This window comes from Leucopleurus acutus (genome assembly GCF_964270905.1).
Source record: "Leucopleurus acutus genome assembly, chromosome: 7".
In the NCBI taxonomy this organism is placed as follows: domain Eukaryota; kingdom Metazoa; phylum Chordata; class Mammalia; order Artiodactyla; family Delphinidae; genus Leucopleurus; species Leucopleurus acutus.
In genome coordinates, this window is record NC_139150.1 from 22,816,978 (window position 1) to 22,839,298 (window position 22,321).

Sequence of the window (22,321 nt, forward strand, 5' to 3'; positions counted from 1 at the left end):
AAACATTCAGAGACATGCTTAGTGAATCTAACCAGAGTGTTTCCAGAAATATACATGAAGATTATAGGGACAATAAATACTCAACACATACTTCTTGACCTGACAGTTTGAATATAGATATGCTTATGGATAAACTGAGGAGCAGTGACAGCGACAGGGAGTAGCATCAGTAAATCCATTCATTAGAGTTCTTTGTACACCATTTATAAGGATGTTTAGTTGGGTGACTTAAGTCAGATGAACTTCCAAGTGTAGTATGGGCATGTATCTTGCAGTGTTCCAGGAGAGAAAGTGCAGATTGGGAGGAGGAGATGGGAATCTAGCCTCAGACCAACGCCATGGAGCAAATTAGGCTTGATCTTTGCAGGTGTCCACATGAAAGATTCAGTTTGATGGGCAAATCATGGCAACATGAGGTTTCCTCACAATTAGTGATGTTCAAAATAAGTGGGTCAGCCTGACTGTAGTTCCAACAGAAGAGTTTAGAGCAGCGTCTCAGGCTACCTATGGATACAGCAAAAATTCCCAATTGGTCACCTACTAACTGGGTGGCTTTGGGAAAATTATTTAACTTTTGCACTCCCTAGATTTCTTGTTAATAGAGTAGGGTACAAGAATAGTACCTACTTCATAGGCTTATTCCAGGGATTAAATGGATTAATACATATAAAGTGATTAGAAAAGTCACTGAGGGCTTATTATACTAAGCTCTCAATAACTGTCCATTGGCTATTACCTTAGCCAATTTATCTAACATCTATGAGCTTCAGTTTCCTCTACTTTTAAAATAGAGATATTATAACATGTACCGAATAGCTTTGTCAGGAGGATTAAATAAAATATTTAAATTTCACCAGCACAGTGTTTGGCGTATGACAGAAGTTCAGTAACTGGGGCTTTTTTTGTTTCTCCTTTTCTCTGGGAAAAGTGATATATATGCTGAGTAGGAAGACAGAGTGGCTGTTGCACTAGATGGGATTATGAAATTGTGGGTGTTATTAGCTGTGTCATAGAGGACTCATTTCCAGTCCTACCAACCTTCTGTTTTGTAGGATGGGGGCCTTCTGCCCAATGCAAGTTGAGTCAGAAACTGGATGGGACAGAGTCTTCAAGGAAAGGATTTTGGTTACCCTATCACAACAGAGTTTTGAAAGGCATCACTTTTATTACAAAATACTAAAATCTAAAATGTGTAATACTCTAATCAAGTTTCCAGTTTCCGTAAGAAAAAATTCTGTTTTTACTGAAAAGAAACGATGGGGGCAAAGGAAGTGAACCTCATTTCTCCTGCCTCCATGTTCTCTGAAGCAACTTTCTTTTTTATATATATAGTTTTTAAATTTTTATACAATTTTTAAAGTTACTTCCAATTTACAGTTATTACAAAATATTGCCTATGTTCCCTGTGTTGTACAATACATCCTTGAGCCCATCTTATACCCAAGAGTTTGTACCTTCCACTCCCCCACCCCCACACTGCCCCTCCCCTCACTGGTAACCACTAGTTTGTTCTCTCTATCTGTGGTCTGCTGAAACTACTTTCAATTTGGATGGATCCACTTTGGGTCTCAAGGCTGTCCATGTTTGTGGCCAGTCTCAATAGATGTAGGTTCCAGAATAATAGCTTTCCACATATGCAGCTTGTTCACTTATCTCTCTCCCCGACCTAAATGCCAGTGCACCAGTCTTAAAGCTACGTTTTTCTTGCTCCCTCGACTGCCAAATAAACCTGTGTCTCAGAGCTAAGTCCAAGATGCCCATGTTGCAGACCTTGTACCCACACCATAGTCTGTTAGATGGGGCTTTAGGGTACTTGGTTGTACAAGTCTCTTTCTCTTAGGGCAGGGGTCTTCCCTTTACGTTGTCCCTGTCTATTTTCAGGGTCTTAATGCATAGAGACAGATGTTCCATAACTGAGGCCATCACCAATCTCCTTTCTGGGTATTCAATGGCAGTTCATGTGTCTTGCTGAAACTCACTCGTTTGAGTTTCTACTGTGGACCTATCACTGTATCTGGGCCTAGCACTGTGGACCTAGTGCTGGAATTTAGGCTAAGACTTTGGAACTTTCTCAGCAGGTAAATGGAACTTACTGTGTGCCTGATTCTAGACCATCCATTCCTGATAAGTCATAGTCAACCTTACCCTGCCCCGTCAGAACAGGACGGCTCTGCCTGTGTTGTTGAATTCCCAGCATGGCTCACGTCAGAGCATGGCTCAAATAATCCGTATGGTCTCCTTTTACACAACAAGTGAACATTTATTTAAAATTGAGAGAGAAACCAGATCCTGGTTCTATTCTTCAACTTGTGTGGTACCATTGTTTCAGTTTTTAATCGAATAATTATAGAAGTAATGGTATTTATTCTTAAATCAGTAATCACCATCAGCACCCTTTGACAGCAGTCAGGATTGCAGCTTTATTTATTTATCTGAACAAGGATTCTGGAAATCTGGTTACTGCTGCCTGACCTCATGCTGGTGTGGAAGCCTGGGGACTGACCTGGAGAACCGACTGCATTACTTCCTGCTGCATCTGGAGATTCCTCGCTGAAACTACTTAATTTCTGCCTGACCCTGCGTGGCCTTGAGAACTTAGGATGAGGTCCAAGACTGAAATAGCTTAACCAGCTGAATCAAATTCCCAGTCTGTGGTCCTGCAAATCACACACCTTCATATTTGGATGGGAGTGGGGGAGCAGTTGGGAATTTGATGGAAATGAAAAGATATTTTCTCTGTCTTGAGCTTCAGTTGTGGTAACGAGAGAATGTAACATGCAACTGCTCATTCTTTTTTTTTTATGACCGCCCTGTCATATGTGCTTGGTAGATCTGCCTTCTGGGAGTTTTATTCAAGAGGATATGTCCCATTGCTCATATCTGTGTGAAGCCGGCAAAGACTGCTGTGACCAGATGGCAAGCTGCAAGTGTGGGACACACACGGGTCATTTTGAGTGCATCTGTGAGAAGGGATATTACGGGAAGGGTCTACAGTACGAATGCACAGGTGAGTGCCCAGTCTGTGTGTAGCTGTGTCAGTTGTCTTTTCCTGTGTAGGAATCTGTCCACATACTCCATGGGTAAACACTAAGTACTTTGGTACTGCTCATGAGTCTGTGGATCGGTTGGGCAGCACTTTTGGTCTCAGCTGTGTTGGCTCAAGCATTTGTCGTTGGCTGTGAGTAGGGTTGGCTGCCCCGCTGATCTTACTTGAGTTCTCTCACCTGTTTGGGGATCAGCTAGCTGGAGGCTGGTCTAAAAGGGCTTGTCTAGGACTACTAGGCTGTCCTTTATATGGCCTCTCAGACCCCATGAAGTCAACCCAGGCTTGTTTACATGGTAGGGGCAGAGCTCCAAGAGGAAGAATGGCCTCTTGAAGCCTAGGTTCAGATCCGGAAAGGGAGAAGATTTGGAAACTTTTATTTGTAATCCGTCAATAGCCAAATCGCCAAAATCTACCTCAGCCTCTGTGGGAGATTGCAGCCCGTGGGATTCTGGTCCTCAGGCCACATGTAACTTGTAGGATTGTCACCAAAAAATGTAACTGATGGTCTTTTAGCTCTTCATAAGTCTCCACGAAGGGACATTAGAAAGCTCTAAAAGGGACATCACTTCAAAATGGAATTCACTTCTTCGACACTTATAATTTTATCTCCTCTAGGTTTTCTTACCACAGGATCTTCATGTTTTTAATACTATATTAGAAAGACAAGAAGAACAACTTGGGATTCTTGGGTTCTAAATTATATTTTAGCTGTGATACAAAAATAAATTATGTTTTAGGAAATATCAGATATACAGAAGTACTGTATGGTTTTGCTGTGATAGCATTTGGTTTGCTCTGTTTTACTTAAAAGGTAACACGGTTTTTAGAACTTACAACTCTTCCATGGTTTGCTGTTTGGGAAAAATGTATTCCCATGGAAATTAATACCCACCAGGAGGATTTGGGGGCAGTAGGTTTACTTTATACTGGCCGGTGTGGTCTTTCACTGCTCGTTTCACGTGAACATTATCTCATTCTGCTGTTGGGAAGGTAGGTGGGTCTGCTCTATAACACAGAAACGTGGTTCTCCCAGGGGTGAACCTTCCAGGTCTTTGACCTGACCTGCTTTCTCTCTTTTCTTCTCCTAGTGGGACATTTCTTCTCAGGTTCTTCTTTTACTCACTTTTACTTTGTTTTTTAAATTGAAGTATAGTTGATTTATGGTGTTGAGTTAGTTTCTGCTGTACAGCAGAGTGGTTCGGTTATAATATATATACATTCTTTTTTTTATGTTCTTTTCCACTGTGGTTTATCCCAGGATATTGACTATAGTTTCCTGTGCTCTACGGTAGGACCTTGTTGGTCCATGCTGTATATAATCGTTGGCGTCTGCTAGTCCCAGCCTCTGACACTTGCTTTCATTCGTGTTGCTCCCTCATCTCCCTTCCCTCGATTTCTCCTCCCCCCACCACTGGCCCTGATCCCAGCTGGCGGACATCCTTCCCGGGTCCGAGCGTCCATGCTCGCCCAGCAGAATCATTCCTTTCTTGGCCCTGCTCCCACTCCATCAAGCAGGATTTCTCATTTAAGCAGAAAAAAGGGAGGGTGGGATCTGCCCAACTGCCTCTGAGTTGGCAAGATGCCTCCCCTTGAATCTTCCCACACTTTCATGAACAGCCCAGCTTGGCACTCTCCCCGACGCCCCCTCCTTCCCTCTCCCGTCCAAGCCCACCGAACACAGGCAGAAGCTCTCGTTTTCTTTGCTGCATGCTGTAGTCAGCATGTCTGCTTTCCGTGTGGTCCTAGACTGAGCTCGCTGCCAGCAAGCCACTGCCGTGTGGCTGCCCAACAGCTCAGCCATGCTGTACCCGGCCTCCGCCGCTCCCGGGCACTGTAGTCTTGCATCCCTGGGGATAAGCTGCAGGAAGAGAGGGGGGCAGTTCGCAAACCCACTGCCCCCAGTTACCCAAGTCGCTGTGGCTGCTGCCAGTCGTGCATTGCAGGCAGAGAGGCACAGCCATCCATCTGTAAAATGTACACAGTTGGGTGGGCCTGTCAGTGGAGCTGCAGTAGAGGGGACAACAGCACTTTGGCTGCTGGTTCCAGTCAAGAACACCAAGCACAAAAGGAATCGTTTTTCCATCCCTTCTCTTAAATTAGTAAGCCTTCCTTACGTGCAGGATTGCAGTTAGATCCAGTTCATTTATATAACTGTTCTTTGGTTTTTTTTTTTTTTTTGGCTGTGCCACGCAGCTTGTGGGATCTTAGTTCCCCGAGCAGGGATCCAACCCGCACTCCCTGCAGTGGAAGCACAGAGTCTTAACCACTGGACTGCCAGAAAGTCCCTGATATAAATGTTGATATCGTCATCTTCAGTATTTGTTTCTCAGGGGTTAGAGAAAGTGGTATTGGAACTCTGAGCTGTGATTTTCACACTTTCGGGAGGCAGTGTTCATCACTGGCTTCTCCTTCATGGTACCAGCTAAGAGAAAATAAATAAATTATAGCCTTCTGATGACATGAAAGACTCATTACTAGACTCTTATCTTTTGGAAAGGCAGAAAGAAATATTTGCTCTAAATCATCCAATACTGAAAACCTAGCAGCTGTGAGCCCCTTTTCAAATCCGTTTAGCTGACAAATGTTCCTGAGCACTTTCTCTGTGCCAGTGGTTCAGTAGTTCAATGTGCAGGTAGGTGTTCAGTGGTGAACAGACAGACATGGTGCCTACCTTCTTAGAACTTACAATCTAACTACACAAATCAATTTGTAATCACAAACTGTGAAGTGCAGTATGAAGAAGGGACTGCCGAGAAGTTTAGACTAATATTGTACTCTCTAAACCGAGATCTGCAGGATGACTAGAAGATAGTTATTTTATTGCTTCAGGAGAGGATGTTACCTTTCATTAAGAAGAGTTGGCATTCTGGGTATTTATCCTCATTGTAGAAACAATGCCTTTCCGAAGCAAATCATTTCTCTTTAGAGCCAGAAGAAACCTTAGGGAGTATCTCCTCTAAACCCTTCATTCTACAAGAGGAAATTGAGGTCTCAGGGAAAGACGAGTATTTTGCTCAAGATGGCATATCCCGCCATCAATCAGCAGGACCGGGAAGGGACCCGGGACACTTTTCTCTAAATCCTGTTTCCAAGTTATCTAACTGCTTATTTTGCACTTTTGAAAAAAGCTTCTTGGGTACATTGCTTTTTGGAGACCATAAACACTGAACTGAAAGTGGTTAAAAATGCAGAAGGATCGAGCTCCAATTCAGCCTCTGACATAAACTATGTGGCTTTGGGTGATGCTTTCTGATTCTCAGTTTCTTCTGTAAAGTGGGCTTAATAATGGTATAGTTTTATGTGTATATATGTATGTATAGTTTTATGTATATATATATATTTTTTGGTATAGTTTTATGTATATATATACACATACATATATGTATATAGAAGTATACCTATAGATATGTGTGTGTGTATACAGTCATGTATGTATGTGTGGATAGATGGTTGGGTAATTGAGAGAATATACTTAGAATGCTTAGGACAGTATCTGGCACATCAATTCTTGATCAATGGTAGCTTTTATTATTAATCATTGTGAGATAATATAAATGTTATGAGAAAGCTAATGAAAGAACATTAAAATAATTATCTCAAGAATGAGATATTGAAGACAGGGGATCCCATCTATTTTGTAAATTCTGCTCTTCTGGGCTAGACTAGTGGCCCTAACCTGAGGAATTGTGCTATGGGGAGGATGAGGAAGGTTCCTGCATGCAGGTGAGTACCATCGGGAAGCTTTGCTGCTACTAAAGATGACCATATTGACATGACGAGTATCCAGTGAAAATCAAGAATCCTGTGTGAGAAAAGGCAGTGGGATAATGTGCCATTGGATTTTGAAGTAGAGGTTGTTTGCTTGATTAGGGAAGAGTTATATGCTGAGGCAAATTGTATTTGTTAGTTTCGTAGAAAAGTAGAATAGAGCTAGCTGTAAGGGTTTTTCTCACAATTCACTTGCGAGATGACGAAACTGCATCCCATATAGGAAGTTGTGTTTTTTTTTTTTTTTGGTTGTAAATCAATGCTTTATGAAAGGCTGTTGATATTTTGTTTTTGTTTTTTAAAAAAACCTACATAACTCGCTTTCATTTACTGCAGATATTTTGTATAATTCAGAAATTCAGGTATGGGACTTTAATACTACATGAGCAGGTTTCAAGGGCTGAGAAAACATCCTTCTAGGATTAGTTACTGAACTTAAGGGAGGAGGACTAAAAAACTGTCGAACCTAATGAAAGGGAGTCGCTTCCAATTTCTAGCTCTAGGATTACTTTCCTCATTCTTCACATTTAACGTAGACATTTGGAAGTGGTGATGCTACTGATGACAGCAGTAAGTGACTGATGATGGTGATAATAATAATGATAGCTAAGATTTGAGTAGCACTTACTACATCCCAGACACCATTTCAATCCTCGATATATATAAACTCATGTAATGGTCACAGTAACTCTCTGGAGTATTGTGAGACAAGGAAACAAAGTCTGAGAAGTAAAGTAACCGGTCCAGGGTCACACAGCTAATAGAGCTGATTTATGAACCCAGGTTGTCTGGCTCTGGAGTCTACCAGCTAGCCATAGAGATAGACATTCAACAAATAAACACAATTGAAAATATAATTTCAAATTCTGTTAAGTAGCAGTTTGATCCTTATGAGATCGTCAATATTGGATCACTTTCAACCCACAAGGTAGCAGCTTCACGCAGCTCAACGTGATATTAGGCAGGAAGAGAAGAGAATGAGTTATATAAAGACAAACCCAATCATGCCACACACCTGCTTACTGTTTTTTAATTATGACTCATTTGTTCAATAAACTTCAAGCTCTTTAGCAGAGCATTAAGGTTGTATTATTTGACCTCTTTACCCTTTGACCTAAAAGCTGGAGCTAGTTATAGTTTCCCCCAAATACCACTCTATTTCATTTCTCAGACATTTCTTCCTGCTTCTGCAGGTTCCCTTTCCCAACACACCCAACTATTCGCTTTTTTTTTAAACATCTTTATTGGAGTATAATTGCTTTACAATGATGTGTTAGTTTCTGCTGTATAACAAAGTGAATCAGCTATACATATACATATGTCCCCATACCTCTTCCCTCTTGCATCTCCCTCCCTCCCACCCTCCCTATCCCACCCCTCCAGGTGGACACAAAGCACAGAGCTGATCTCCCTGTGCTATGCGGCTGCTTCCCACTAGCTATCTATTTAACATTTGGTCCAACCATTTGCTTTGTTCCTGCCTCATCAGACTAGTGATTTAATGGGCAGTGATTTTCTAGTTCGTTCTGTATCCTCACTGCCTGCCTTCAGAGCCCACCAAGGAAAAGGATATGGGCTTCCCTGGTGGCGCAGTGGTTGAGAATCCACCTGCCAATGCAGGGGACACGGGTTCGAGCCCTGGTCCAGGAAGATCCCACATGCCACGGAGCAACTAAGCCCGTGCGCCACGACGACTGAGCCTGCGCTCTGGAGCCCTCAAGCCACAACTACTGAAGCCCGCACATCTAGAGCCCGTGCTCCGCAACAAGAGAAACCACCACAGTGAGAAGCCCACGCACCACAACGAAGAGTAGCCCCCCTCGCCGCAACTAGAGAAAGCAGCAACGAAGACCCAACGCAGCCATAAACAAACAAACAAATAAATTTATTTTAAAAAAAGGATAAGAAAATGGATGTAGGTAAGAGGCCAGGTTTAATACCAGAATCTTAAATGGACAAGAACTCATTATTGAAATCTTAAGCAATTGCCTGGTTTCCACCTCTGCCTTGGGCACCACAGGGTCCTTAGCACAAAGGCATGGGCTAAGACATTTTTAAGAATGTGCTGAATTTGTTTGAATGCAAAATATTTACATTTGGTTAAATTTTGTCAGCAATAAATCAAATACAGAGTATGGTTAATTCACTAGATGAGTCACTTTTACATGGCTAGATCATCATAATCAGTTGTGAATAGCTAGTGAACTCCTGTTGTAAATCCAGGCAGCTGCAGCTGTTCTGAACTTCGCCAGAAGGGATTTGAGAGACACAGAGACCATAGACATCTTGAGACACTGCTTTGCAGGCATCGACTCCATTTCAGTGAGTTTGGAATGATTAGCAGATTTAAAATTATAGCTGGATGGGGGTCAAGGCTGAGGACCAGATAATGAGCCAGAGCCCCGGTTATATTATTTTTCATAAAAGGAGGCTACACAATAGAAATGGTAACAATGGAATATTTATGTGGGAATATCTTATTACACATGTAAATATATACACACAATTCCCCACCCCCACCCGGCACACACCTGCACACACACACACACACACACACACACATACACACACACACACACACATTTTCCTAACATTTCTTTGGAAAGAGAAAGGACAGAGAGCTCTAGAAATTCTTGAATAGAAACCAGAACATTTGGAAATCTTGTTCTCTGAGCAGAGCGTAGCTGGATTTTTTTCTCCAAAAAACATCCCCAGTGGTGCCTAATAATGGATTTGTAAGGTGTAAGGAATTTGTACAATGTATCCCTCTTCACTTTTTTATGAGGGAATATTGCTGGCATGTTGACAGTGGTTCCCATCAGCTTGAGGAGGATGGGTCACTGCTGCCTGCACTGGGCTAGTTTGTTCAGTTTGCCACTGAATGTGGTAGGTATTCAGTCCTGATGGTGCATTTTCCAGTCTATCATAATTTTTTTTTTTTTTTCGGTACAGAGGCCTCTCACTGTTGTGGCCTCTCCCATTGCGGAGCACAGGCTCCGGACGCACAGGCTCAGCGGCCATGGCTTACTGGCCCAGCCGCTCCGCAGCATGTGGGATCTTCCCAGACCGGGGCACGAACCCGTGTCCCCTGCATCGGCAGGCGGACTCTCAACCACTGCGCCACCAGGGAAGCCCTATCATAATTTTTATAATAGGAAAATGCATATCATTAGACCATAGGTGTGAAACATCACCAAACTCCAAAGTCAGAATATTGTATTTCAGTTCAGTTATTGTATTCTTCAGTTCTATACCTTCTGTTTGGTACTTGACTATATTTTCTGTTTCTTTGTTGAAGTTCTCACTGTATTCAGTCTTCTCCCAAGTTCGGTGAGCGTCTTTATGACCAGGACTTTGAACTCTTTATCAGGTGAATTACTTATCTCTATTTAATTAAGGTTTTTTCCTGAGGTTTTGTCTTGTTCTTTTGTTTGGAACAGCCGTTTCTTCATTTTCCTTGACTCTCTGCGTTGCTTTCTGTGCATTAGATAAAACAGACACCTCTCTCAGTCTTGAACGAGCGGCCCCGTGTAGGAGATGGCCCTTATCGTCCACCCCTCCCCTAGCTCTTGGTTGTCTCTTGAACCTTTGTGACTGTCCACGCAGCCTATTTTACTTCTAATTTATTTTAGTTGAGGCTGTGCCAGGACCTGTCAGTGTCCCAAAGCGGAGGATCTCAGTCAGCACCTAGATTCAGGCTGTTTGGAATTCACACCTTCGGGCAGCAGCTTCTAAAGTATGCAGATATTTCAAGTATGCGATATATGCAGTCCTCTGGGACCCCAAGTGTAAAAGACCTGTTGGCCGCCAGAGCCGGGTGATCTGGAGGTGTCCCCTGGGTGGCAGTCACAAAAACTGGGGCTCCAGACGGGTGTATAAACTTTCCAGGAGGTATCAGGAAGGTGCGGCGTGGCAGAGCATGCATGCCACGGCCTGGGTTCCCTGAGAGCACCTCTGCAGGCCTCTGTTTGCTTGGCAAAGCTGAAGCCACCCCTCCAGAAGCCTCCAGAAGAAGAAGATAGGCCTCTTTCACAGAAGCAGAGGGGCGGTGGTTGGTTTCAGTCTATCGTCTGTGCAGTGCCCCGGTGGGGAGTAGCCTGCCTGGAACTGTCTCTCCGATCGTTCCAGGGGACCCAAGAACACTGGCCGCCCCCCAGCCCCGGCCTCCAGAGACAGGAAATCCAGGGACATCTCCTGGGAGGCAGTCGCAAAAACCAGGGCACCAGACATGTGTGAAAGCCCCCCTCTGGGAGATATTGGCATTTTGGAGCGCGGCCAGGGAGAGCGTGAAGATAGCACCTCCTCTTGGAGATCTCTGGAACGGGTCACGGTTAACACTTAGGCGTGTGTTTCATTAGAAACCTGCCCCACCTAGGGCTGCAGCTGTGATGATTTGCTAATAGGCCACTTTCACAGAAAGTCTGAGCTCCTGTGTCTTTTGCCTCTTCCTGTCTCTTGGGGGCGGAAGCTGTTTAAGAGCTCTTTCTCCATTGGTTACAGTCCTGTGGGACCCACAAGCATAAGCCCTGCCGGCCTCCAGAGTCAGGCAATCAAGGGGTATCCCCTACTCAGCAGCCGCAAAAGCCAGGGCACCAGCCATGTGTGAAAGCTCCCCTTCGGGAGATACTATGGCTCTAGAGCACAGCGGAGGGAGAGAGTATAGATGGCATCTGCTGGAAAAAGAAGAAGAAAAAAAGATGCTACCCACTGGCTAGAGTGAAGAAGAGGAAGGGGGTGAAGATGGTGTCCGCCAGTCAGCAGGCCCCTAGGTGTGTGCTAATCTCAGATGCTTTAAGATGAGCAAATGAGCTTTAATCACAGCAAGTCCAGATGCCCCTGGACCCACTGCCTCTGCGCTGAACCCTGGGGCAGGTGAGTCATGAAAGAGCCCATTAAGAGGCGTTTCTCAGTTCATTATGGTCTATGGGTCTCGTGGACTCGAGCCCTGTTGATTTTCAAAGCTAGAGGTTTTGGGGTCTCTTCTCTCAGATGCAGGTCTTACAAGTTGGGTACTCACGTGGGGTTCAAACTCCTTCCGCCTCAAGGAGCAGCTTCGGGCTTTGAGTTTTCTCTGGATCGTGGGTGGCCACGCTGTTATGGGGTTTATGGCTAGGGTGTGTCCCAGCCCCTCCTACCTGTTTTGATGTGGGCCTTCTGTCATTTGCCCAATGTTTAGGGGTCACTCAGACAGCTTTTAGTTTTTTTTCAGAGGAAGTTGTCCCATATGTAGCTGCAGATTCAGTGTGTCAGGGGAGGTGGTGAGCCCAGGATCCTCCATCACCATCTTGAACAGAACCTCTCAAAGTCAGAATGTTGTTTCCTTTAGAGCTACTCATAAATATACCCAATATTGAAAAATTGTCAAAAGAAGGATTATGACCAATTTCTGCTTCTCACTGTAAAATCTTCCTCTCTCCCTTCTTCTTTTCCCCAGCCCCATTGTAAGTAACTCTTTCCAATAACAATGAAAAGGAGACAAAGGGAAAACAATTAACATCTGCGAAATCAGTAATCTTCAAATGTGTTTGCTCACGTAACCCCTAAAGAAAGACTGAAAACCCACGTGCCCCTCATTGATTTTTAAGAGGCCCCCTAAACTTTTCAGTGGGGTTTGTAAAGATGGCATTTCTATAGTACTGTATTGATGTTTTAAAATAAAACTGTTGCAGCACTATTAAATGTACCCACCGAAATCTAAGTACTACAGCAAATTTGATTCCTTCTAGTAGTATCCATTGATGAACAAGCACCTTTTTAAAAAATGTTTTATTGAAGTATAGTTGATACAATGTTTTGTTAGTTTCAGGTGTACAGCAAAGTGATTCAGTTTATATATATATATATTTTTTTTTCTTTTTCAGATTCTGTTTCCCTTATAGGTTATCACAAAATATTGAGTGTAGTTCCCTGTGCTATAGAGTAGGTCCTTGTTGGTTACCTATTTTATATATAGTACTGTGTATATGTTAATCCCAAACTCCTAATTTATCCCTCCTCCCCCCCTTTCCCCTTTGGTAAACATAAGTTTGTTTTCTATGTCTGCAAGCACCTTTTTTTAATGCCGAAATTTTGCATGTTTTCTTAGATCTCTTTACTCCACTTCTACCACATAATTCTATTCTTTTTTTTATAGTTCTTTTATAAAAAATATTTATTTATTTGGTTGCACTGGGTCTTAGTTGCAGCAGGCAGGCTCCCTAGTTGTGACTTACAGGCTCTGTAGTTGTGGCTCGCCGGCTCCTTAGTTGTGGCATGCAAACTTTTAGTTGCGGCATGCATGTGGGATCTAGTTCCTTGACCAGGGATCGAACCCAGGCCCCCTGCATTGGGAGAGTGGAGTCTTAACCACTGTACCACCAGGGGGAAGTCCCCACGTAATTCTCTTCTAATGCAACATATTTTTATTTCCTAAAGGCTTTTATTGATTGCAGAATTCTACTTCTCTGCTACAAAAATTGTTGATATCTATTGAAATTTTTACGTTTTCTGTGACCAAAATTGCTAACAGTTTGAGTTATTATTGCAGTTGTTACTTGTATATAATTTGTCAAACATTATTACACATTTTGATACTTGTTACATATAAAAAATAAGATACTATTGGAGATTCATCTCTTAATCAGACGGGTTGTTCATTAATTCATGGACCCATGGATTTCTGTTGTTCACTATTAGAAAAAGAGCATACAGCATTCATTTCAATGCTGTTTTTCATTTTTATAGGTTTTAGTGCTGAAAACCTTCTTCATACAAATATGTAGATGGCATTTGAAAGAGTTGTGTTAAATTGATGTCACTCAGTTCTTGGAGTTCCTCCTGAGTTACATGCCAAAAATAACATGAGTTATCTATTGTCAAAAAAGGATTGTAAATGATCTCTCAGCTGACAATTCCCTTAGGTCCTCTTTCAATTTTATTGAAACTAAGGAACTGGAAAACTTTTCACCAGCAAAAAGGGTTAAAAACCCATCATTCCAATCATTCATTTTCTCAAATTTCTGGGAAGCCCCCCGCAAAGACTAGAACTTTACCAGGACTTATTAAAAGACTACCTGTTACTATTTCATTTGGAAGCATTTTGTTTAACGTTGATCTTGGGAAGAACAAAATAGTATGAATTTTAATAAACTTTAAAAAAAATAAATTTATTTTTTTAATTTATATATTTTTGGCTGCATTGGGCCTTTGTTGCTGCACGCGGGCTTTCTCTAGTTACGGTTTGCGGGGGCTACTCTTCGTTGCAGTGCACAGGCTTTCTCTAGTTGTGGTTTGTGGGGGCTACTCTTCGTTGCAGTGTTCGGGCTTCTCATTACGGTGGCTTCTCTTGTTGCGGAGCACAGGCTCTAGGCATGCAGTCTTCAGTAGTTGTGGCACACAAGCTCAGTAGTTGTGGCTCGTGGGCTGTAGAGCGCAGGCTCAGTAGTTGTGGCACACAGGCTTAGTTGCTCCGCGGTATGTGGGATCTTCCCGGACCAGGGCTCAAACCTGTGTCCCCTGCGTTGGCAGGCGGATTCTTAACCACTGCACCACCAGGGAAGTCCCTGAATTTTAATAAACTTTTAACAATTCAATAGTCTTTGATAAAATTATTTTACCCTAAAATGTGCATTAATATCTTCTTATTAAATCTTGGAGCCATAGATTTAGCTTATTTAGTTTCTGGACAAACATCTACCATATCACCTATCTGTGAAAATGTTTCTCACAGTCAAACCTATCCTCCAAATCAGATTTATTTTCTGAGAGAAAAAGGCTTAAATAAGCCAGTGCACATTCCAGTGGCAATCACATTACTTTAGAATTCTACAGTTGATAAACGAGGCAGAGAGCCTGCCCTGAACTTGTCATCTGGGCGAAATAAGCTGCTGCCACCTTCAGTATTTCTTATGGACATTTTCTTCCTTGCTTTGCCCTCATGCGACTCTTCTAAAGAAGTGGCGTGTGCTTCGACGGTAGTCAGGGGGTTGAAAAGGAAAGGGGGTAAATGAACGATGCCTTCCCTCCCCCGTCCCCACGCCACCATGCATCTGAATTCAAAACATCCCAGAAATGAGCCAAAACACTCCATTTCCAATGTCAAGAAATATTGAAAGATACTTAACTGAAATATGTGAAAGACTAGAAGAGTTTCTTAGAGGACCTGCTTATTGTGCCTTGATCTGAAGGGTCTCCAGATACCGGAGATTTATTGCCTTGGGGCAATGCATCAAGATTTAGAAGGGATGAAAAGTACACATTTCTTTTGAAAAATGAACAAAGGGCAGTTGTGTAAAGGTGCCGTAGATGCTTTCTCTGGCACATCACTTTAGCTAAGAGGACAAAGGAATGTCGAGGTCCTGGAAATTGGCTCTCTAAAATGATTCATGCCACATCCACATGCCTCTTGCAAAGTCTTTGCCCGCTTATATGCCTCTTTGGCAGAAGAGGAAACAGTGTGAAAGAATTTTAAGTTTTCCTAATGGCATTCATCTCTAAAGAAGTTAGTGAGCAGACCCAGCTCTCTCGGAGCCCAGAATCCACGCTGTCTCTGTGCCATTTTATTGCCTACAGTGATTCCATAGCACTCATTGCACCGTCCTTATCCATCAAGGAAATGATCCAGAAATATTTTGCTGCTCTTTCCGGACTACATTTAAAATAAACAGTTGCTTCTCAGCTGTAGCTTAGCATCTCAAGTGTTTGGTTCCATGGGCTCTGCATGGAGATGGTGCTTACTAAATATGAGATGATTGGCCAAGTTTGGATGGTAGCCAAGGTTAGCAATTTGAAAATGATAGCCCAAGCTAGAAAAAAATCAGGCTCAGCAAAATGATGGGCGCTGTGAGTGTACTAAATGCTGGTAATGCCGAGATACATGATTCGATCCTTATACAACCTTGTCAATCCATAAATAAATCTATAAATAAATAGTTATGGATTACCAGTTAGTGGCATGAATGCTAGTGACGAATCCTAGTTCTGTCACTTCCTCACTGTGTTTTTCTGGGCAAGTTCTTTGACCTCTGTGGGCCTTAGTTTCTTAGTCTATGAAATGGGGTTAATACCAGTAGGATTGTTATAAAAAGGCAGTGAGATAATACGTGTGAAAAACTTGCTCTGGTGCTTGGCATATAGTTAAGTCCTTGATTAATTTAAATTGTTACACTCTAGCAGTGGTGGTTCTTAACAAGGAGAGATTTTGCCCCCTTGGGGACATTTAGCAATGTCTGAAGATGTTATTGGTTGTCACAGTGGAAGGAGCTATTGTCATCTAGTGGCTCAAGGCCAGGGGTGCTGCTAAATAGCCTACGGTACACCAAACAGCTGTGACAAGTTCCAAATGTCACCCTCTACTGAGGTTGAGACACCTGCTCTATATTGACAAACTGAATTAATGCTGTACCGTAAGATTCAGAAAACATTACTGTGTCTCTTTTTAAAGTTTGAGAATAAACATCAAAGCCGTGAGATCCTGCTAGACTTAAATGATCTCTTGGGTATGAACATTGCAGCATCTTATGCTCCGGCCACCCAGGGCGCTGGTGGCCGCTCAGGCACTGCAGGCTCTTTCACGGCTCCACACTTGTGCATTTTTTTCCCTCCTTTGCTTAGAATATCCCACATTTTGTCTGTCTGTTCAGTTCTTACCTATCCATCAGGATTCATAACAAACTCACTTCTCTTATGAAACTTCCCCTTTCATTCCTTCTTGCCCTGGCACAGACAGATCTAGATTTTTTGGTTCTCATAAATATCTTCTTTTTCTGTTAACATTTACCACACAGCATCATCATTTTTGTTAGGTTTTGTCCTCCTCTGGTATCCTATGAATCCCTTTAGGGCAGGATTATGTCTCTGTCTCTCTCTCTCTCCCTTTCTCTTCTTTCATCGCCTCTGCGACGTGGCCATGAACTTGGAGTAAGCATTAATAAACTTTGAGTGAATGAATGAACGAGTAAATAAATAAAGCAAATTCCATGTTTAGATGTTAGAATACAGCATATGGAAGCTCTGCTTGGTTCCCAACTTCCTGAGAATTTTCCATTCCTTTTTTAGAGAAATGAAGGTGAACAAGTCTACTGACCCTTAGAAGCACTGGCTTAGAATCAAAGTCAGCCATCTGGAAGGCCGAGATCAACAGTAGGAAGTGGCTAATCACACATTTATCTCTTTCATGTTATCTAGTTACTGAGATTAGTTTCCAAATTTTGTTCTAAAACCATGGTATTTTGTGTGTGTGTATGTATGTATGTGTTTGTATGTATGTGTAAAGCTATTTACATGTATTGATGATTGATGGTTTGGGGCAGTGTTTTAATTCATATCACAGTCAAGACAGCATTCCAGGATATTGTGGGTTTTTACCATTTAAACAATCATTTAACAAATATAAAACAAACCATTATCACTATATGCAGCATAGTGTTAGTGGTTGGGAAATTTTTCATAAAATCTTGAAATGTATAGATTTTGTCAAAATATGGAAGCAGTTGTATTAAAATAAGTCATGAACTATAGAATAAGTTATGAGAAAAAAGTAATCAAATACACATTATATATGAAACGTGAAATATGTAAAGATACAACCATAAAGATTAATAGGGCAAGGTTACACTTTTTCACCATCAATATTTAATATGTTAAACAAAAAAAAGAGCCGTTTTACTATTTTCATATGATGTTATTGTTAACCTAGAAAATCCAAAGAAATCCATGGAAAATGAGAAGAATTAATAGACTTGTAAGGTAGCAAGATAAAGACTTCAAATCAATGAAACATTAAGTTTTAAAAATGTGATGAAATCCCATTTACAATAATAAGGAAACAATGTGTTTCCTAAGATTAATTTGAAAGAGAAATGTGTGACCCTCATTAGGAACCGTAAAATTTCAAAGAAACTGATATATGAATAAGAGGGTCAGTTTGTGAATTTCTGCAGGAGGAATACCCTCTCTGGTCTTGCTAATACTCACGCATACTCTTCATCATATTCTGTTCCACGTATAAAGCAGTGGTTAGGTATGAAGAAATATCCCTGACCTCCAACCAACTGTACCTCTGTAGTGATGTGGATACCCCAGGCTCCAAGATACAGTTTCTCTACATTGCATGTTTCTGGATGCACCTTGAAATTTTGCTTCTCTGCCTTTTGCTTTTTTAATTTTTATTACATGTTTTCTTTTGAGATAATATTGTCACGTGCAGTTTTAAGAACTAATACAGAGAGATCCCCTATGTCATTTTCCTAGTTTTTCTCAATGATATCATTTTGCAAAACTACAGTTTAATATCACAATCAGGATATTGACATTGATACAGACAAGATATAGAACAGCTCTACCACCACGAGATTCTATAACATGCTTTTTTAGAACAACAAAAACTTCCCTCCTACCCTTGGCTGCCCCTACTTTAACCTCTTGAAACCTCTAATCTGTCCTCCATTTCTACAATGTTGTCATTTCACGAGTGTTAGGTAAACATTCCTCCATCAGAGGAAGAGGGTTGAGGGGCACTGCTAGGTGAACATAGAAACCCAGGTTCCTCATTTTGCTCTGTTGATTGACACTGATAAGTATGTGTGTGGTGAGGGGATCCTCATTACTGCTGCATGTGGATGGAAGTCCATGCCCTTTGTTAAGCCTTCACTGACACCACCCTGGATGGAAAGGGTAGGGATGCCTGATGATTGCTCCCCATGTGGCCTCCACTGACACTGCAAGGAAGGAACCTCTTTACTGCTTGGTGGTGGTGCAAGTCCTCACTCTCCACTGAACCTACCCTGAGACACCACTCCAGTGGGGTGGGGAGGGACCCCTTGGTACTTCTGGGTGAGTATGGAAGAGAGACACCATCCTCACCTCTGTGTTCTTCATTGGCATGAAAGACCCATCTCTCTGCTTGGCCTTCTCCCATACCAACTCTGGCAGAGATGTGGGAGTGCTTTTCTAGAGCTTTGCAGGAGTGGAAGTCTAGGCTCTCCACTTGGCCTCTGCCTGGTATGGCTGGGCTTGGGTCACAGGTCTTTTTCTGTGGAGTTTGGCTAGAAGAGAGGAGTCAGTTGTTTACTGTCCACAAGTGTTCCATCTTGCTAGGCTGCCCTTTTCTTCATCCTTCGGCTGACAGAACTGTATTTTGTTGTTTTGGGGGTTTTTGTCCATCCCCATTGGTGTTTTGGGGGATGCCAGCTTCTTCAGCTCTATGTCTAGGATATGTGAGGAAAAAGGAAGCCCAAGGAACTGACTACCATGTTGTTCTTTGAATCTCAAGGTCCATAATTGGTCTGCCTTCTTATCAGTGTCATTTCTTGTTTATTTTATATATAACGTCTGGGGGTTTTAGTTGTACTTTAGCAGAAGGACTAAGAAAAAATACATGTACTCCATCTTCCCCGAAAAATGTTCCTCTGCTTTTTGTGTGCATCATTTCTTCTCTGTTGACAGGTTTTTCCATGATGGTTGTATCAGTCCAACAGTGATATTGTTCTTTATGTGTTACGTCTTTAGGGTCACTCTTTGTAGAAGTGGTGATGTCAGTTTTTCTCATATCTTATGCCTGATGATGACTTTTATTTCTGGAAAACCAAAAAGACAATGGAAAAAAATGGTTAATGGCCAATCAATAAAGGATAACAATTTTAGCAAGAATTATGGAGAAAAAGACATTAAAGCAATTAAACAAACAAAAAAAAGCATTAATTAACTATAGCTCAAAGTTCTTAAATCATCCTTATGTATAGAAGTAGGTGGGGGTGAGTGAATCTTTCCATGTGTTTGAGTATGAAGTGTTATTTACATTCAAAATCCTTCTCCAAAAGGCATCCAAAGTGATCTTTTCACACACCCTAACTTAACATGTTGTCATTGTTCTCATTATCTTAAGAATAAACTCCTAGCTTTTGAAAGTGACCTATCCAGCCCCAATGGGTCTGGCACTCACCTTTCTAAACCTCACCCCTCTGTCCTTCAGCCAGTGTGAACTCTTATATTTTCAGAATTGCCCTCTCTTACCTCTGGGTCTGCACATGTTGTTCCCTCTGTCCGGAATGCTATCACCCTGTTTCTACACCCCTCTCCTCGCTTCTATGCTTGGTCTTGGTCCCACCTCTGAAATCACTTTGACCAACAGAGCTTTCCTGACCACCCCACCCCTGCCTCAAGTCTGGATAACATCTCTCTCATGTGTTGTCACGTAGCATGGTACTTTGCCCCTTTTTAATCCTCTGTTGAAGACCACAGGCAAAGTTCTGTCTTATCCTTCTGTCTATCCCAAGTATCCCATCACCTGTCATATCCTTTTCATCCCTACAGAGGGTGATGACATTTTAGTTTCACAGCTACTTGGCTATAAACTTGATCACCCATGCATTGTGATGGAAAAAACAGTTATCCAATTGGTTACATCAAGTAGAGAAGGTCAGACAGTGTCACAGCCCGTAGTAATTAGTAGAATTCTCATCCGAGGATTCTCCCTTGATGCTTTGCACCACACCCTCCTTTAAGGGATGAGCTGGGAGGAAGGTGGTGAGGTGGTGAAATTTCACGTGTTGAAAGCGTTGTAATTGCCAAAGTAAAATACTTGCAATTTTATTTACACACAGATTATTCAGAAAATAATCCAAACATTTGAATATGGGAATATGGAAGGGGAAAATTGACTAGATGGGTGGAGTATTTCAAGGTGCAGTAGAATGCACCTTGAATGCACCTCAGAATGAATGAATGCCAGGCAGAATGGGTCACTCTGAATCGGGTTTTATGGAAACTACAGAAGGAAATCATTTAAATCTGTCCATTGACTCCTTTAAATATTTATCGAATTATCTTTTAGGTACTTCAGAAGATATGATTCTTGCACAGTACTTGCCTTAAAGTAGCTTAATATGAAGTAGAGCCATAATTACTGCAAACAAGTCAGAATGTGTGCCATGAACCAAGAATTACGGTTAATCCAGTTCTAAGCAACTGAGATTGAATAAAAATAAAAATGATGTGACATATGTCATATGCAAAATGCTATGGCTGTTCAAAAAATATTTACTGTTAGTTATGGAGATGATGGGATTTGAAATGGGTTTGAAAGATAGAATGAGGACAGTTAGAAATAGGGGTACTGTTGTGGACAACGAAAAGTACAGGCTTGTGATGGGGACTGAAGTTAGCTTGTATGGGTGGGTAAGTAGCCTAAATCTATGGGGAAAAGTGGGATTCATGGAAAGAATGGTAAGGAGCAGTGTACTAGATTGTACTGGGACTTGAATTCCAGGCCCTGGAGATGGCCTTTGGTCAATTGGCAGCTGTAAGCCATTGAAGATTGTTGAGCAGGAAAGTGGCATGATGAAAGGCATGTTACAGGAATATGAATTCAGCATCTGTGGCAGAAATCACGGAATCTGAAGTAACCTAGAACAAGAGATGTATGTATAGAGGTTACAGATCGATCAAGTCATAAAATAATAAGGTCCTAAATTAGCACAGCAACCAATGGGCCTAGAAACTGATACTATCCATATTTCTAAGCCCTCAAAGACCTTAAAGTCTTATTGAACTGAGGTAGAAGAGATGAGGAAAGAAAAATATCAAAGGCAACCGTGGCCTGAGACCTTACTCAAAACTTACCACTCTTTATATGACCCAAAGGGAAACAAATTTGACAACAAACACCAAACTATACTCAGAATCTTTCTCCTTTCTGACTGCTAAAGTCAAGTGTTACCAGATCCAGCATGTGCCATTTCTCTTGTTCCTTAGGCCAGGCTAATTCATCAGATATGCATCAGTACAGTTGTGAAAGTTGTTAAAATTTTGAAATACAAATGTATTGGTTGGTAAACAGCTGCTGCCCCCAAGTCCCTAAATGTCCCCTTACTGATCTCACCCTCTCTCCAGCCTCACTGGTCTGTCCCACAATCCAGCACCTACAGAGGTAACATCTGGCAGATTAGTGGGCATGCAGAACTCTGCTTGATGCTACAGCTCATGTCTGCTCTTATGGATCAGTGATCATGCCATTGTGGCAACATTTTATTTATTTACTTATTTTTAGTACTCTTTATTTATTTATTTTTATTTACCTTTGGCTGTGTCGGGTCTTAGTTGCAACACGCGGGATCTTCATTGAGGCACGCAGGATCTTTTGTTGCAGCGTGCAGGCTCTGGTTGCAGCGCGCAGGCTTCTCTCTAGTCGTGGCATGTGGGTTTTCTCTAGTTGTGGCGCGCAGGCTCCAGGGCTCTGTAGTTTGTGGCATGCAGGCTCTCTAGTTGAGGCATGCGAGCTCAGTAGTTGCGGCACACAGGCTTAGTTGCCCCGCGGCATGGGGGATCTTAGTTCCCTGACCAGGGATCGAACCCGTGACCCCTGCATTATAAGGCTGATTCTTTACCACTGGACCACCAGGGAAGTCCCTCTGGTAACATTTTAAATATTACCCCTACCAGGGATAGAGTTTTCTCCCAGAAGGGTCTCAAGTTCCGTAAGAAAATAGACTTCTGTTGGGCCTACACATGTCTGAATCTCAGAGATAGATT

The 22,321-nt window shown here is 42.1% G+C and overlaps 1 protein-coding gene across 1 annotated transcript in view; it reads left to right on the plus strand.

The window, feature by feature from the left end:
- The window catches only part of SVEP1 (sushi, von Willebrand factor type A, EGF and pentraxin domain containing 1), a gene marked incomplete at its 3' end in the record, with an annotated part of 178,436 nt that overhangs the window by 30,955 nt on the left and 125,160 nt on the right, over positions 1 to 22,321 (plus strand). Inside the window, exon 3 of the mRNA XM_082842808.1 lies at positions 2,831 to 3,007. Coding sequence (XP_082698934.1) covers positions 2,831 to 3,007 — 177 coding nt within the window. The remainder of the gene's footprint in view (positions 1 to 2,830; positions 3,008 to 22,321) is intronic.